This window comes from Brachypodium distachyon, chromosome 5 (genome assembly GCF_000005505.3).
Source record: "Brachypodium distachyon strain Bd21 chromosome 5, Brachypodium_distachyon_v3.0, whole genome shotgun sequence".
NCBI classification, from domain to species: Eukaryota; Viridiplantae; Streptophyta; class Magnoliopsida; order Poales; family Poaceae; genus Brachypodium; species Brachypodium distachyon.
The window spans coordinates 20,600,661-20,618,536 of NC_016135.3; the positions used below are offsets into that span (position 1 = coordinate 20,600,661).

The 17,876-nt window shown below is 46.5% G+C and overlaps 2 protein-coding genes across 2 annotated transcripts; both read left to right on the top strand.

Annotated features, from left to right (window-relative positions):
* The first annotated feature begins 9,803 nt into the window (after positions 1–9,803).
* LOC100825993 (uncharacterized membrane protein At1g16860) lies at positions 9,804–12,780 on the top strand. Its single transcript, XM_003580203.4, has 4 exons — positions 9,804–10,271; positions 11,418–11,573; positions 12,208–12,419; positions 12,513–12,780. The coding sequence occupies exons 1-4, from the start codon at positions 9,879–9,881 to the stop codon at positions 12,709–12,711; spliced, it is 960 nt and encodes a 319-aa protein (XP_003580251.1). The 5' UTR covers positions 9,804–9,878; the 3' UTR covers positions 12,712–12,780.
* Positions 12,781–15,074: 2,294 nt separating this feature from the next.
* On the top strand, positions 15,075–16,316 carry LOC100839275. The gene has a single exon (XM_003581426.4). It carries the CDS (start codon positions 15,303–15,305, stop codon positions 15,969–15,971), a length of 669 nt encoding a protein of 222 aa, XP_003581474.1. The 5' UTR covers positions 15,075–15,302; the 3' UTR covers positions 15,972–16,316.
* Positions 16,317–17,876: the final 1,560 nt, after the last annotated feature.

A 17,876-nucleotide genomic window follows, 5' to 3' on the forward strand; every position in this document is an offset into this window, starting at 1 on the left:
ATGTGACAACGAGAGTGCAATTAAGATAGCCCATAACCCCGTGCAACATAGCAAGACGAAGCATATTGAGATTCGTCATCATTTCATTCGAGAGCATGTGGCCCATGATGATATTGATCTCTCTTATGTTGCCACCGGTATGCAACTTGCGGATATTTTCACGAAGCCACTTGATGAAGCAAGATTTCGGGAGTTAAGGCATGAGCTAAATATCCTAGATTCTAGTGTTGTGGTTTATAAACTTGCACCCGTACCCACGGTTAACATTTGTCTAGTTTGGATGTGCGCATGGATGTAGGGGGAGCATTTCTCAATTCATGGGCAAGTGCTACGCTTACTATGCTAACATTAATTTCATACATTGAGCTTCAATGTAAGTTTTGAGTCTTGAGCCCAATAATCTATATTCGCGGTGTCAAGCTCATACATACTCGAATATGGTGGCCTAGGCCACCGCCCTCATTTTTGTGAGGTTGGTTCTTTTAATTCATTGCAAATCTTGTAAGTCAATATATGACATTATATGCTTATATATGGAGAAGTACTCAATTCTTGGTATTTAAAGTTGCATCTTGCAAGATTGAGTATTTACATCCCTATTAATCACTTTGTGTGTGTCTCCCATCCAAAGCCTATTCTTATCTTACAACATTTCTAGTCTAGAACACAAGTTCTTTGTTTGATCCTTGTGTTGTTGTCTTTCTGTGGTGGTCGGTCCTACCTGCTATTAACCGGTAGTTCCGGCGGGCGGTAGTTCCGGCTAATTAGCGGTACTACCGCCCATGGCAGCTTTGTTTGGTATAAAAGGGAGTGGGGCCGACCAAGTGGAGGTTTTCTTCCCCACTCAGCCCGTGCCCAACTCCCATCTCCACTGTCAACCACTACGGTGAAGCTCTTCCCTAAGTTGAGGCTTGGACCTAGCGGAACTACCGCTTAATCTCGCATCTCTTCCAAGGAATTTGTTCTCCTTGATCTCCTCTACCATGAAGTCTAGTAAGTTTTCCTTTTCCCCTTCTCTAGTGTTCAAATTTTGGAACCCTAGGTTTGAGGAGAGAGAAGATGAACTAGCTATTGGTAAAATCTGTGTTGGAACTGCTATTCAGTGATTGGGTTGTGTAGACATTGCTATGTGTTGATTTTCAGTTCAGATTTGGGATTCCAGCCCAAACCCTAGCTTCTGCGAATCGCTCGGTACTACCGCTTATTTTAGCCGTACTACCGCCGGGCGGTACCACCGGCTAATTAGGCGGAGCCTCCGCCTGTTTCTGAACTGATATCAATACTGCTGCAATATACATGCTCCTCATTCCATTTTTCTGTTGAACTTGTGCTTATCTCCTGTCCCCCACATCTGTTCTCTTATTCACATGAGGTGGAGTTAGTTCTAGCAAAGGTGATAAAGGCAAAGGCATTAAGCGAAGGCACTCAGCTATCAAGAAACCAACCAAAGCTCAGAGTGATCAGATCATTGAGGAGAATATTCTCGAACCAACCCGCAAGTCCCGCTCCAAGACTACCGGCAAGCAACATATCCAATCCATGAAGGAGTACTCCACTCATGAGTTCAAGGAAGTAAGGATTGTTAATCCGTATCCTGAGGACATTGCTGAGGGTGAATTCATTCCAAATGGATTCTATACCGCGTTTCAGAAGCAAATCTTTGACGAGCTCTATACCTCGGGTGACACTTTCAAGCTTGTCACACAATGTGCCATCAAGATCCCTCATATGCGTCGGAACAAGTACTTTGAGGAGGCTCTTGAGCTGCGTGAGAAGTTTTGTCTCCTTCACATCATGGAGTTCCAACAGGACTACAATGCCTTCTTTGTTTCTCAGTTTTATGCCACAGTGCACGGGACAGATGAGCACCGTTCTATCACTTGGATCACACAAAAGCATGTTTGCAAGAGCAATTGGGCTGAGTTTGCCACCATCCTACGCTATGAAGATCATGGAAATGAGATTGCTAGTGGTTTCCGAGTTCATGGGGCAGACTATGCTATGGATAAGAAAGAAATGAAGCCACTTTACATCGGAGGGAGAGCTGACATTGTGAAGTCAAAGGACCTCTTACCTGTGTATGACATTATGCATAGGATCTATAGAGAGACCATTGGAGTCAAAGGAGGAAACATTGATGCGTTACATGGTTTTCTTGGTGATCTTATGATTTGGACTCATAGGAAGAAGGATGACAATGAGAGGTTGGATGTCCTGCACTATCTTTGGCATGAGATGAATGGACTTGTCAACTATCAACGGTCACCCACTTATGCACCATATGTCATGGCTTTGCTCATCAACAAGGCCAACATTCCTGAAGATACACCGTTGTCCAAGCACTTGTCCAAGAGGTTGATGATCAAGAAGCATAATAAATCAAGGTTTGATGAAGAAGAAGAAGAAGAAGCGGTGGAGAGTGATGCGGATGATGAAGACTTTGAAATTGTCCCCCGCACTCGTTCTAGCAAGCATAAAGACAGTTGGATGAAGGCCATGAGCCGCAAAATGAAGCAAATCTTTTGCATCCAACAAGATTTTGAGAAGAAGATGTATGCTGTCCATGTTGAGTCAAATGCGAATCGCCGTGTGCAAAAGGCCATTTGTCGCAAATTGGACAACCCTTATCATAGTGGTAGTGAGGAGATTGTTACTCCTTTCAAGAAATGGAAGTCCAAACACACCTCTACATGGATTGAAGAGATGGATCAAGAGGAGAGCCCCTCCGAAGAACAAGAACAAGAAGAGGTAGAGGAAGAAGAAGAGGAAGACAATGGCACCAATGATGATGATGATGACTTTGAAGATGATGAAGATGATGAGTGATCCCTGGTGTTGTGCTTGCTGAAAATAATGTTCCGGCTTTCGGGCCGTCATGAATACTCCGTATGCCAGCTTCTGATAATGTGGATAATGAAAGGGCATTTCGATCCCTAATGAGTTTTGGTGTTAATGACAACATAACTTGTGAACTAATCGTGCGCCAAGTGTTTTCAGATTTTATAAATAGTGTTGTGACACGATTCATCGCCCTCAAAAAGGAAAGAAGAGTAGAAGGATTTACGGCTTTTTACTTTATTGAGTCGTAGGAAAATCCGTACTATAAAGAGGGAGTCCATTTGGGAACGCTTTGTGTGAATCAACTTCACGTACACAAATCTACTAAATTGCACTCACATAACGCCTAAACCCAGTTTTGAGTTGAGAGTTGTCGTTTTCCTGCTTTGCCTGTTAGACTTTTCAGTGATAGCCGGTACTACCGCCTAAATAGCCGGAGGTTCCGGTGGACGGAAGTTCCGCCTTGGTGCCGGCCTGGTACTGAAATGCTATTGGAGTCCTACTGCGTATAGCGGTAGGAGACCGGTAGCAGGGCGGAAGTTCTACCCCCTTGAACTTCCGGTCCACTACTGGCCTGGTACCGGTGTTACTGAAATGTGTCCTAACGACTGGATTTCGATGGGGTATAAAAGGGGGCTTCATCCCCAACAGGTTTCCTGGCCCGAGCACACCCTATTCATCCCCATTCTCTCACTCAAGAACACCAAGATCTTCAAATCTCGAGATCTCTCTCCCTAGTCCATCCCTCAAGCCAATACTTTGAGGAAGGGTTGAGAAGAGTTCGATCTAGGGTTTCACCAAATCAAAAGTTGATTCCCCTCGTTTTCCTTGGTGGATTTTGTTACTCTTGGGATTTTGGGATCCCTAGCCGGAAGGTGTCTCTTCAAGCACTCCAATCTTGTGAAAAGGTGTTAGAGGATTTGGGAAGGAGTGTCCAATTTAGTTGTGGATTCGTGCCCTTCCCCTTGTTTGTAAATGTTTGGCGTTCGCCTTCAAGGAAGCCATTAGTGGAACTCACCTCGCCTTTGTGGTGTTGTGAGAGCTCATCCCACCTTTGTGGTGTGGTGAGTTGGAGAATAGAGTGAGCCTTCGTGGCGTCTCTCCCTTTGTGGTACAGCACTTCTCCAAACGGAGACGTACACCGATCCCAATAGGTGGAACTCCGGTGAAATCTTCGTCTTCCCGTGTGCTATGATACTTGACCCTTTACTTACTTGTTTTACTTCATTGTCTATACTTTGCTTCGGCTAGTGCTTCGGCTATTGCACTTCATACTAGGGTTGCATTCATTTTAGAGAATTTAGTGAACCCTAGGATTAAGTGTTTGCATCTTTCAAGAAAAGAAAATTAAAAAGTAAATTTTGTTAGTCGCCTAATCCCCCCCCCCTCTAGTCAACCATACCGATCTTTCAGATAACGCTACTTCGTGAGAGACAATACTTCACTAACATAGTATATTGGCCTCTGAACTGGCTGCGCTTTCCCTTCTTCTGCCCTTTCTACTACCAAGGCCGTGCTGACCACTTGATTTGTGGCGGCGAGGTATAGTAAGAATGGCTCATTCTCGAGCGAGGCTACAAGGACCGGTGAAGTTGATAGCATGCATTTTAGATCAGTGAATGCGCTGCTGGCTTCAGGTGTCCATGTGAACTGGTCCCCCTTTTTGAGTAGCTGGTAAAATGGCAAAGCGTTTTCTCCCAATCTGCTAATGAAACGGCTAAGGGCTGCCACTCTTCCTGTAAGCTGCTGTACTACATGGAGGTTTGTTGGTTCCTTCATTGTTACTATTGCTTTGATCTTGTCTGGATTTGCTTCGATTCCCCTTGCAGAAAGAAAATTACCCAAAAGCTGCCCTGCGGGTACTCCGAAAATGCATTTCGTCGGGTTAAGCTTGATTCGATACTTATCAAGAGTCTAGAATGTCTCTCGAATATCCTCTAATAGAGTATCTTCAGTCTTTGTCTTCATAACGATATCATCGATGTAGACTGAGAATCGCAGATCTGTCCTGTCGGTGACAGATCTGTGAAGCTGATGATTCCTTCGCGGCTGACTCAGAGGTCAAAACCTCTGAACGACAGCTCCAGAAGACCGCAAAGGTTGTGGAAAGCGGAGCGTAATGCCGGCAGGTGAGCTGAGAAGCTCAAGGACCCGAAGCGGATCGGCTCCACCGTGGTTGATGCGTTGTGGATTGAGAACGGCATGGTCAAGAAGATCGTAGATCCGATGCACTTCTTCCCCACGGTCGGCGCCAATGACGAGGGGCTACCTCGGCAATATCCTGATTCGAGGGTTTTCGACTGAGTGAGAGCACGGGGTGCACCAGCGATCTCGTCGACTAACAAGGACTAGGTGAGTCGCAAGATTTACCCAGGTTCAGGGCCCTCGGAAGGCAATACCCCTACGTCCTGCTTTTGGTGCATTGTATTGATCGAGATTACAGAGAAGCTTCGAAGATATGGTGCGCAGATGAATCTGGCGGATGTATAGGAGTTACCCATTCCTGACTCCCCCTCTTAGCCTTATATACTGGCTGCTAGGTCTCGAGCGTGATAATCGGGAAGGTTACAATCAAATCAGTTTATTCTGGTACGAAAAGATTATGTTCCTTGGCTTGAGCCGCACTTTGAGGGACTCGACCTACATATACTTGATGGACTTTCGAGTGGACCTCTTGCTGGGCTGTATCGTGTATATGAAGGTTGAGAACTCAAAAGATAATTCCCTCGTCAGTGGTTTTTCATCTCTTTGTTGGAGAGGTTTTCCACGTTAAATCTTGTATCCCCTGTTGTAATTCAATTCTCGTAATTAGTTATTTTGCTTGTAGCCTTTTTTCGATATTTCTACATTACAAACATATAAATATATCCAGCATGAATTTCCCTCGGTCCCTAGCTGGCTACGATGACGGGGCGCATGATCTGGCCGGAACTCTTTTTTTTTTATTGTATAAACTGCCGGAACGGTTGGGACGTCGGAATACACGTACGCATAGAGGTCAGATCGGCAGGTCGTCGTCGGCTCCACGGCAGATGAATACGTGGCAAAACATTCAGTTCGAAGGATAGCTAGCAAAAACATTCGACTCGCCACGCACGTCCACCTTTTTTGTTCTGTTTGCTGGCCTGCAAAACGCCGATAGGTCGATCGATCGTTCAGGAGCCGGCAGTACTACTACTTGATCGACCTGCCTGTCAGGCTGTCACGGGGAGGATCGAGGCAGCAGCCAGAAAGTTCTGGACTCGTGGCCCAGCCGAATGGGTGGCAGATACGGGTCCTCCTGGACCGTGTCGTGACAGAAACGTGAAATGATTCGGCCGGGGAGAGGCGTTCCTGATAATTCTCTGCAGGCTAGCTAGTCCGTGGACGTGTAGGATAGCACAGGTTTTGGCGAAGAAATAAGGACCTGCGCGTATCGTATGGTTCACACATGCCTTGTTTGTTTATACGGTGAAACCTGACTAGCTCGGATGGTGACAAGTCGTGCTGATTTGTGTTGGAAATAAATTTTCGGACCGGGACTAGTCAAGGCATATGTGTGGTGAGTAATTGCTATTTTTCTCCGTGGATATGATGTAGGGAGTACAGTAGTGTTGTTTCTCTCCAATCAACATGATCAGTGTTGGTCATATCTTCATACAGTATTATTTACTCTATTACTCCTACCAGTATTTAAAAGGATTATGTTAGTCAAGAAAACAAGCCAGGTCTTTATCATACTCTTAACTTTTTTGACAGGGTTTAGTATACTCTAAGTTAGCATTAAACTTGAATTCTATTTGTAAGAAAGAATCTCAATGCAAGCGATGTGTACACCTGTTCTAGGAAAAAAAAACCAGGAGCACGTACATAGTACTCTGATGTAGAGTAAATATAGAACTGCTTTCAGTCTTTCAGATTAGTACAATAATGAGCACGGCAGCACAATCCGAGCTGCTACTAGTTTTTAATTGAGGTAAACTTGCATTGCGCGAGCAGTTTAGTATAAGAAGTTACAAAATGGGTTCAGTGATACAATAACTTGTCATGTGCATTCACATGTGGCTTGCCACGCTGGAGTATGCACGCCGGTTTTACTTGGCAATTTTAACAAACCCCTGTGCATTTTCTCTTACACAAAAGCCCCTCCGAATCAAATTCCTTTATTTCCTAACCCTATTCTCCTGTAGACCAAACATTAGGGCCGGGGAGATAAACATGAACATAAACCTTATAGGGTGTTTTTTGCAAAAATAAAACTCGCTTGAGAAACCTGGACTAAAAAACAGAACTAAGGGCTTATACACAAAAGTACAAACCGGTCTGAACTCCACGTGGCGCTGACGTGGCTAATTTCGGACTAATACGACCATTAAGCACCCGCATGATAAGTTATTATACCACCTGGCCCATTTTGCAACTTCTTGTATTGAACTGGTTGTGCGATACAAGTTCTTATACTTCGAATGTTATTTTTTTTTTAATACAGTACCTCGTTCAGCCAATTCGAACCAGACAAACCATGCACACTGATTTTATGCTATTGGGAAAACTTTATCTTTGGACAATAAAAAAGTTATCCTTGGATCAGTGACGATCTCCAAGAACAATTAATGTGACTTTCCCCCCTTTGACATCGACTGCGCAAAGAAGGCAAAAGAGTCTACACGAACAACAATCGAAAGCTGACACAGTCGAAAGCTGAATCCTCAATTTTAAACGCTTTGCTCACCTCGAGAAATGTTCTAGAACACCGGAAAGGCGCAACGGAAAGCCGAGATTCCTTCCGTCCGAACGCCATCCACCCAGATTTTGGTTTTTTATTCCACTGCTTTACGGTCCATGGCGGAGTCTGATCACAGACTCACAGTAGTAGTGCTCGAATGCTTAAAGTCCATTGCACGCCGTAGTGCAGTACTAGTAAGTTATGCTCCCACGTTGGCATGCGATGCGCTGAGCCGCTGACTGCCGTGCGGTTAACAGCTTTTCGCTTCTGAAATCGCACTGGCCCCTCGGACAGAAAAAAAAAACGAGACACTCGCCGGAGTCAGTAGTGCCGCCGTAGCAGATGCAGAGCAGCCGGCTGGGGTGGAAGGAAGCATAATGCACGCGCATATCGAGCAGTGATCTGTGCTGGCTCGGCCGGCCTCTGACGGCGACCAGACAGAAAGCTCGACGGGCATGGCGACGGGACGGCGAGGCGTCGCTGTTCCGATGGCGAGGGAACGCGGCGGCACGTGCAGACACCCGCACCGGCCATCTGCGCGTGCGGGGCCGTTGCCCGTGGCCTCTCGTCGGACGTGGCGTCGATCCATCGTCGTCCCGTCCGATTGCGGATTGCCTCTCCGGAAAAAAGGAGAAGAGATTCCTCTGCTTTACTGCATTGCCATCTCGTCGGATCTCACTTGGTCACCGGCCGGCCGCGGGCACGCGAAGACATTATACCTAGGCTTGGCTTTGCTGGGGTGGTCCCTGGCCTGATGCTGTTCCGAACTTCGAAGTTTTCGATCTCTTTCCGAAGCTGAAAGCTTTTTAGCTTGGCCAGTGCGCGCAGAAAATGACGAGTTTGGTTGGTAAGTGTCAATTTTAAGGTGTCTTCGGAAACAGACGTACCGGCCAAAGTTTGGGCATTGTCCTTCGACATGTTGTCCTTCTTTACGGAGTAACACGGTAGCATGGAGAGACTCGGCGAAATCGTTATCTTAGCGCTGTTTATCGACAGAAACCTGAGCTAGACGTGCACGTATAAGTACACTTCGTATCTCTGTTCGCCAAAAAAGAATGAATGTCCTATCTCGATACTGCTCCTGCGCAAGCTAGAATTGTAGGGGTATGAAACAGGGTATGAATGTCCTATCTTGACACGCTCAGAAATAATCTTCTACTGTACGAACAGAGACACCGGAAGTGCGGAGGGATTAGGGAGTGACCTGAGCTCGGAGTATCTAGAGTTTAGCAGCCTCAAAAACACAAAAAATCTAGAGTTTAGCGTCATGCGTTCTCCACATGGGCCTATGGGATCTCTAAAAAAACATGGGCCTATGGGTCTTCTCCTGGGCCAACTTTTTAAGAGGGTTCCGTCCCACCTATCGTATGTGCCATTCATGCGGCCGCAGGCCCGCTTTGTTCTTTTTCAGCTTAGCGGAGGCCCACTACAGCACTACCGCCCCGCTCGTCACTCGGGTACCGGCCGTTTTCATCCTCCGTTGTCGAGTTGAACTTCAAAATAAGATAAGGTTCAGAATAAGAAAAATAAATTGAACCACAAATCACTGTACGAGCATACAGTGGCGTTGAACGCCAGTACGGCGAATAGTTGAATGGATCAGAAATTCAGAATGTGCAGGCATCGCATATCACAGTATCACACGCAGCCATGCGCCTACAGAGAGCAGTCGTTGCAGTCTGTCTCTGTTGTCGCTGTCTGTCCATGCACAAGCGTGGATTCAAAAACTCGAAAGGAACGAAAAGATTAGAGGGAGCTGCGACCACGAGAGGCCATCTGATTACACATGGAGTTAAATAATCTTCCCCAAAATGTCTGCATAAAGCTAATGTCAGTTTCTTAATTCTTCGGTTTGCCCAATTCCCACGTCAGCCAGCTGCTTCACTGTCAGCCAGGCAGGTCCACTCATCAGTGAGGAGAGCATCAGCTCACGAGACTCGTGAGCCCGCGATGCGTGATCACGTGGTCCCCTTCTGCAGCCTGACTGCATTGCATCGCACTACCACGGCCGTTGGCGAAGAAAGCAGAGAAATATTTGGCCCCACATGTCAGTCAACCTGAAACTCGATAGCCGGACGTGTACGTTGTAGTACGTTCCTTTTGCTCTGCTATGACTGTGGTTATTAGGTTATTATAATCCGTGGTAGTAAATCAGCAGTTTATTAACAACTCACGGACAGGTGGGCCTGACGTAGGTGTGCCCAACCTGTCATAGTACGATGGGTTTCCTTAAACCGCACGCCAGGAACCCAAAGCCACCCACAGGGAAAAAGAGGACAAAAAGGTCAAAGAAAAGGGGAAAACCCGCACGCCAGTCTCCGAGCTGCTGATAGATATGCTTCCGGGAGGCGAGGACGGCAAGCGCCGCGGCGCCACCACCGACGACGACGACGAGGCCGGCGCCACCGCGGCCTCCCTAAACGACCTCAGCGCCACCGCCGGGGCCGCGGGGAACCCCCGCGTGCCCGCGCCGTTCCCGAGGGCGGCGGCCTGGGCGGTCGCGGCGCTGCTCGCGGTGGGGATCGGGCTCGGCGCCCTCGTCCTCGCCGTCGTGCAGAGCGCCGTGCTGCTCGTCGTCGCGCTGGTCCTCTCGGCGGCCGTATCCGCCTTCTTCTTGTGGAATGCCTCGGCCGCGGCGTCCGGCCGCGTGCTGCGGCGATTCGTAGACGGGCTCCCGGCCTCCAGCCTCCGCGTCGCCGCCGACGGGCAGCTCGTCAAGATCACCGGTGTATGTTTTTCAATTTCATATGCATTACGTTTCGTTTTTCTCAAATCCGATGCAATTGATCTAAGAAGTCCTTGTTCTGTTCTGAAGTCTCGTGCCTGCTTATTTCCGTAAAAAAAACTTGACTTATAATAAGTCTACCAATTCTAGATAAGATGGGTGGAGTATAGTGCAAGCGACATGGCCATTCCGCATCTTGTGGCAATCTCATTATCTATTTCATCTATGCAAGTGCAGCAATCTTGTCGTGGAGTGTATCCTCATTGTCATTGACCTTATCTTGAAAGTAGTTCGCCCGGATTAGTTTTTATACGTACATAGAAACTTCGATGGGGTGCTCACCTCTCTCCAGATTTCATTTAAGCTGGTTTACTAGCACTTACATTAGTTTCTTTTGTCAAAGTTGCAGAGGTAACTTCTAGAATAACTCTCTTTCAACAAAAAACCCTTCTAGAATAACTAGCACAATGCCAGTGCGTTTGAAGATATATTTAAAAGAACATTGTACAACTATCTTAGATCATAATTTTTATTCGTTCTCATCTCAAAGGTTTGTGCCAAATCAACAGTTACAAAAAAAATGTGACACAGTCCAAAGATGATGGACAACCACCACCAATTGAGTTTTCTAGAGGAGTCAAGATAAATATGGAAAAAACAAGTGACGCGGTCGAAGATGATGGACTTCCACCACCAATTGAGTCTTTTATAGGAGTAAAGAAATGTTGAATCGCTACTGTTGTGGCAGGTGTATCACTTAACCACAGTTTTTTGGAAAAAAAGATCTTCAAATAAACACCAGCTCTTGGGTAATCTGTGCCAGAAAGCCTGAATCTCATTGTTTCACATTCTTAACCTGATTTCTGACTGACTGGACCTACTTGCCTGTGTTGATGAGGCAAAAAAACAGACCACACATGACACACAAAGTGGTTGGACTGAACCACTCATGTCCATCTCTTCTCCTCAGCTTGTCCACAGCACGAGGCGGTTGTCGTTTCGTGATTAACTTCTTTGTAAATGCTAGTATTATTGTACCTATTTGTTCTCCTTCTGTTTTACCTATTTGAGCAGCAATTGTACGCGTTATCTTCAGTTTCCCTGGTGTGTTAACCTCAGATATGTTTTGATGTTCCTTCTTTTATGCAGTTCGTTTCATGTGGTGATATTTCGTTAATCTCTTCATATGAGAAAGTGGAGAATTGTGTATACACATCTACGCTGCTGAGAAAGTGTGGTCGATGGGGTTCTGAGGTGGCAAATGTTAAGAATGATTGTTCCAGGTGGAAGCTGACACACGCGGAGGTAAGGATGCTCTGAGGCTATCTGCATATAATTTGCAGGGATGTATTTGTCCTTTCATATCTAAAATACATAGGCTATTTTGTTTCTAGTGCACTTTATGCCACCAAATTATTGCCCCTTTTCTTTAATTCTACCTGTTATTTATATCATGCCTAAAGCCAAGTTATGTGGTCCAGTTGTGTTACAAATGTACTGTCAGTTCAGTGCTGCAACAGAAAACAGCGAGGGTATTTCTTATTTTAGTTCCCATTCCAGAATAATTATAATGCAACAAGCACCAAATGGTTATCCGCAACCAAGTTTTTTTTGTCAATTTTCTTTCCCCAAAAGTATTAAAATGAAATCATAAGGCCCTTTCTTAATTGTATTCAAACTTGAAGCAGTTTTTCTGCATCTTTAACATGGGCAACACGTGTATCTTATTCGTTTTAGAAAAGTATGTTTGAATAGATGCTATTCAATTTTGGAGTATTTTTATCTAGAACTCTGGTTCCTTTGCATTATATCCTTCTTAATTCAGTAGTCGGTATTTCTGATGTTACACTACCTGTGTCATTATCGTAGATTTGTAGTACCTAGTGAGATGCCATAGATTCATATGATACTCTTCTTATTCGAACATTCTGTGGGGCAGAGGTTTGCTGCTGATTTCTACATAACGGATGCAAAATCAGGTAAAAGAGCCTTGGTGAAAGCTGGGTACCACTCAAAAGTAGCTCCGTTGATCGATGAAAATGTTCTGGTTACAACTAGTAGAAATACCGAACTGTCTTCAACATTGAAATGTTGGCTGGAAGAAAGAAATCTTTCTTCTCAAGAAGCTCCGCTTATTCGTCTTGAGGAAGGGTAATCAAATTTGTCCTGAATGTCCATGCTTTTTGCCTGCATTTTTGTAGATTGAGCACGTAGAAATTTATACATGATCGCACAAACTTGTAGATATATCAGTGAAGGAATGCAGTTGAGCGTGATCGGGATTTTGAGCAAGAAGAATGGAGATCCCATGATATTTCCTCCACCTGAACCTATATCTACGGGTTGTGTATTGCTGTCTTTTCTCCTTCCAACTTATTTTGATGGAATAGTTCTAAGATTGGTCGACAAGAGTTATGTAATGCCAAATTCTGGAATTTCATGAAATGCTATGACAACTCATGAGATGTAACAGCTAACAATTTTAATGCAATAACTTTGCCGCCTGATATCAGATTTTGCATTGCACCTCAAATTTTCTGTGGGGATTTCTGTATTTCTTTGTAGATTGTATATATTAGAATGTACATTCTCACTTGATTTATACCTCTCGTCTTATCTGGAGATGCAGTGTGTGTCTTCTTCTTACATTTGTTGATTCAGTGGCTGTTAGCTTGTTGCTATATTTTCCTCATGTTGCTTTGTTTGTGTGTTTGTAGTTGCCTAATACTGTGATTTTATTAAGGTGCACTCAATAAAATGCCTTACAGTCAGAAATCACAGGAATCTCCACAGTTTGGTTGGGGAACCACTGTGGAAAATACTTGAGGCTGTATTTTACCCATCATAACTAATTTAAGTTTGAGATGTTTGATGCTCTGTAAGGACAATTTTTATGGTGCCTTTGGTGCACAGGAACTAGAATTATGCATTTTATTTTCAGATTAGTTGTACTGAACCTGTGCAAAGATTGCACATTTGCCATTTTGGGAGCAAGTGTCATAACATTTAGAAATCAGTAAATCGCCAGTTATATGTTTTACTGGATGTGGAACTCTTACTGGACTGCTTGAAACTTCTTGCTGTGTTTCCTCATTCATGTGTCTTACTTGGCTTTTGTAAATCAAACCAACTATTTATCAGGAGTAAAACAATATTAAGATTCCTTGTTACTGGAAGTTAAAGAAACTTAAACCAGAATTTAACAAACAATAATCATGATTTTAAGCTGTGGATCACAGGTAGTAACAGTTACAGCCTAGAGTGTGTTTTATAGGGTGAACCAAGTAGAATAGAATGAAATGATTCCAGATTCACGGAATGAGATTATTTATCTTGGTGGTTCGTAGAACAGTTCTAAATTTTGTTTGGTTGGGTGATTGGTTGGAGGAATGTGTGAGGAACAAAGTTTTACCATTGATTTGGAGGTATGAGATCATTACACATATTTGTGGAATTGTCGTTCATTAGAATCATCTCATTACACTCCATTTTTCCACATGGGAGATGGCTTTAGCTTAGTTGACTTAAAAATAGTTATTTCGTAGTCAATTATCACGTTGGGTCAAAAATTTCTCATCACTTCGGCACCTGTGTGTCATACACCCTTCTTGCAAAGGTAGACATCTCCGATGTAGTTACTGAGGCCAATGCCATCTCCTCGAAATCACCCGTGCCGTCTTTGCCTGAACAGATGGGGTCGCCGTGGCAGCTAAACACCGAACAGCAGATTTTGAGGAATGCTGAAGACTGAAGTAGACTAATAACTCACCGGTCACCACTAGCAAGACCTCGTTGCCACCTGGATGCTCCTCCAAGTTGTTCGGTGTCACGTCGTACACCTGAAGCAACAGCTTTCGATGGTGAGGTCCTGTTAGAGTTTCAGAAGTTAATCTTCATCTGGATCAGGCACTAGAGAGAATGAGAGATGGCCAAGGAAACAACGTTGCCGGAGTTGTTCTGTGTATTCATCCGCGTGTTGAAGAAGTACCATTGTGTTTGTGTATGCAGTATGCTGATGTCACGCGAGATCAATGAAGATGGGACGGAGAAACGAAACGTCGTTCTGACAGCAATTAGCGATGCACGAACACTCATCTTGTGCTAGGAATGCGGTACGGCCCGTTGTAAACCTATGGAGTACATACTCGCCTCTAACGTAAGCATGTCCACCTCCACAATTCAGTATGCTTGAAAAGGAAAACCGAATCATGGCCCAGACAATTTTTATCAAGCGAGAGTGGGACGTCTCCTTTCTTTTCTTCCCCTCATCCATCAGATCTCTCCTTGGCCCCAATGGAAAAATGGGCGATTATAGGGATGGTGACCGGTAGCCGGTAGGTACCCTGTCAATCGCCCCCGTGATCCGTGCGTATGTCGACATGTACATAACATAGTTTAGAATCAGATACAAAACAAAACAAACTGGATGGAGTAATCACAGTCAAAAATCGACCCGACACATCCAATTTGCTTACTGTACCTGCAACCCGACCCTCGGCCATTTTGTTAACGGCGTGGCCATCGACTGTTTCCTGCTGCATCGAGGTAGTATAGAAGAACACCCGGTAATATTTCTGTTTTCCGCTGCCGTCCTCAGGAACGGAAATGTTGCAACCTGTCGCGCTCTCGTCTTTTTGGTCGGCCGCGACCCCCTGCGAAATGGAGGATTCTAGATTTCTCATTTCTGGCGCGATCCCTTCCGAATCCTGGGTTTCAGGCGCAGCGGGGCCGTTGCAGGAGCACCACAAACCCCCCCTCGCGCGCGCACGAACACACGACACGAAGTCATCGGGCACCTGGCGACCCCATCGTAGCCATCATCATACCCCAATAATTCACTGCCCACACCGGGCGGGCGGCGAAGGGATCACCACCACCACCCGTAGGCCTCCCCCGGGCCGCCAATAATAATAGGAGAGCCGCCCCCGGACGCTCAAGAAACCCACGGCACCCGCTGGGCGCTGGTCAGTGGCCACTGGCCAGCCACCACACGCACCGATCGAGAGCTAGCTAGAAGCAGCTCCGAGAACGGCCATGTCCATGCGTGACCGCCGCTCTGCATCCGCCATGTCCCCGTCGCTCCGCTTCCTCGGCTTCCTCAACCACCACCAGCAGCCCGCGGATGATGCCGACGGCCAGGAGCTCGAGCTCGACGAGCGCGACGTGGTGTGGTCGTCCTCGTCCTCCAACTCCTATTCCCCTTCCTCCTTGGCGTCCTCGCCCTCGCCTACCCCGTCCACCGGTGGTACTAGCCACCGCTGGCCCCTGTCCTCTTCCTCCCGCGCGTTCCCCTCCGGCAGCGCCGGCCTGTCCGCGCTCCTCGCAGACGACGACGACGACAGCGGCAGCCAGTACCACTCGCCCGCCACCGAGGCCATCCCGGCCGCCGCCCGGCGCGATCATCCGAAGCACCAGATGCGCCCGCAGCCGTACCACCAGTCGGCGCCGGTCGCCGTGCCTGCCTGGTCCAAGGCCGCCGCGGCGGACAGGCGGCGCCGGGAGGCGCAGCAAGATCAGGCCGACGCCGAGGAGGAGGAGGACGGCGAGGACGAATCGGTGGTGCCGCCGCACGAGATGGCCGCGCGCCGGGCCGCGGCGGCGGCGTCGATGATGGAGGGCGCTGGGCGGACGCTCAAGGGGCGGGACCTCCGGCGCGTGCGCAACGCCGTGTGGCGCACCACCGGCTTCCTCGACGACCTGTGACAAAGGAAAGGATGCTCCTCTCCTTTGGAGGTCTCTTTCGCTCGCTCGTTGGCTGCCCTCGTCACTCTCTCCGGCCAACTGGTGTATTTTGATATAGAAAAATGTGGGTGTATTCGGTGTTTTCTTGCTAAGTTTGGAGTTGTGTATCCTTCTAGGCGTAATGTTTTGATGGGTGTTCGATGTCACCTGCTAGTAAATTGACAAGTGTTTTTTACATGTTGTTCTTTCGAAAGAAGGAAATGACACTGCTTATAAAGCAAGTTAACTAAGGTCTGAGTGGATTTGTGGATGGTTTACAGGTTGCACCTGCAGCTAACCACTATTGATAGATCGCAATTGTTCCAAGATCTGTGCAGTGTCTATTCGGAAAATGTACCTAATGAGCATCATTTAGAAGGAAAAATGATTGGCACGAAGAAAGTACTTTGCTGTGCATATGCTGCGCGACGAAGACATCTACGAGTGCAATTGTTATATTAGTACATTTGTTAGGAATAACTATGTTTTTTAGATGGAAATAACTATGTTTAGTAGTAAGGACTGGATGAAACTACCACCAACCGCAGATTAACCATGGTGTAGTTCATCCCCTCCCTTACAACTAATAACAAATTTTTTTTTTCATGTGGATCATTGGAGCTAACAAAAAGCTTTCGTCTAAGGCAAAAACCAAGCTTAGCCCACGCCTAAAGCAACAAAAAAACTAAATTATGAGATTCCAATGATTTCACTCCCTTCATTTCTGAAGCATCGTTTCCAAGAAAAAAATGTGAATAACTGGATAATGGATTCTTTTCAGTTCATATTTTTAATGCTCGTCTCTCAAAAAACTATTTTTAATGCTCGATTGATTGTTGTATGAATAGCATTGTGACCCTCACAAAAGCGAGGGCATCACTTTAAAGGTATCTGAGAAATAAATTTAAGATTTCATATATATATATATATAAATGTTTATATTATGTGATTAGAAGTGTCATAGGATTCTTTAGATATTTTGACTCCGGGGGGCTCTCATTTTCCCTTCCCCCTCCTCTCTCCTCTGCTCTCGTTGCCTCCGCCCATCCATCCCCTCCTGCCGCTTCCTCTCCCCTTCTTCTCCACCGGTGATGCCGGCCGGAGGGGAGGGGGAGAGGATCTCCGGCTCCCTTTTCCCTCTGTAAATACAGGTAGTGGTAGGTGTGTGGTGGCCTTAAGGGCTCTTGGCGCTATGCCGTTAGCTGGCCGGCAACCGGCAGATTGGAGCTCCGGCGGAAGCATCTCCTGGAGGAGCAATGGTGATGGCCTCGCCGGCAAAGTTGCCGGGGACGGCTGGTCCCCTTGCATCTTCCAGAAAGACGGCCAACCAAATAAGCTCCGTTCAGATCTGGCTACTACTCATTTCTTCTGTTCTTTTTTGGAATGTCACCATGGTGGTGGGATTGACCACGGGGGGGGGGGGGGGGGGGAGGGAGAGATGGGTTTTGGTATTTTCAGATCTGCTTTCCCCTCTTTTTCCCTTTGCAATAATCTCCCCTGCGAGTTTTCCCTTTCAAGTTACTGGCAAAGCTCTGTCATATTCATGGCCGGCAACTGTGTGCTCCTTTCTTGGTCGCTTGGAGACTGGAGCAGGCCGTTTTGGGGTCGATGCATACGCTCATCTCTTTCTTCTGGCATTGGCTTCCTTCACTTGTGCAGGCAATGTTTCTTCTCTCCATCTACTGTGTCGTGAGAGCGGCCTTGGCTGAAATCCTTGTCGCTAGGTTGTCCAGATCCATCTTAACCTCCCACTTTGGAGTCCCACGTTGTGGTTCTTGGACCTGGCAACTTACCGGTGAGTTCTTCGGGGACGCCCCGGCCCTCCTTCGGTGGCCACTGCCCAGACTAGGGGCATGTATTCATCCGATGCAAGTGGATCTTCATAAG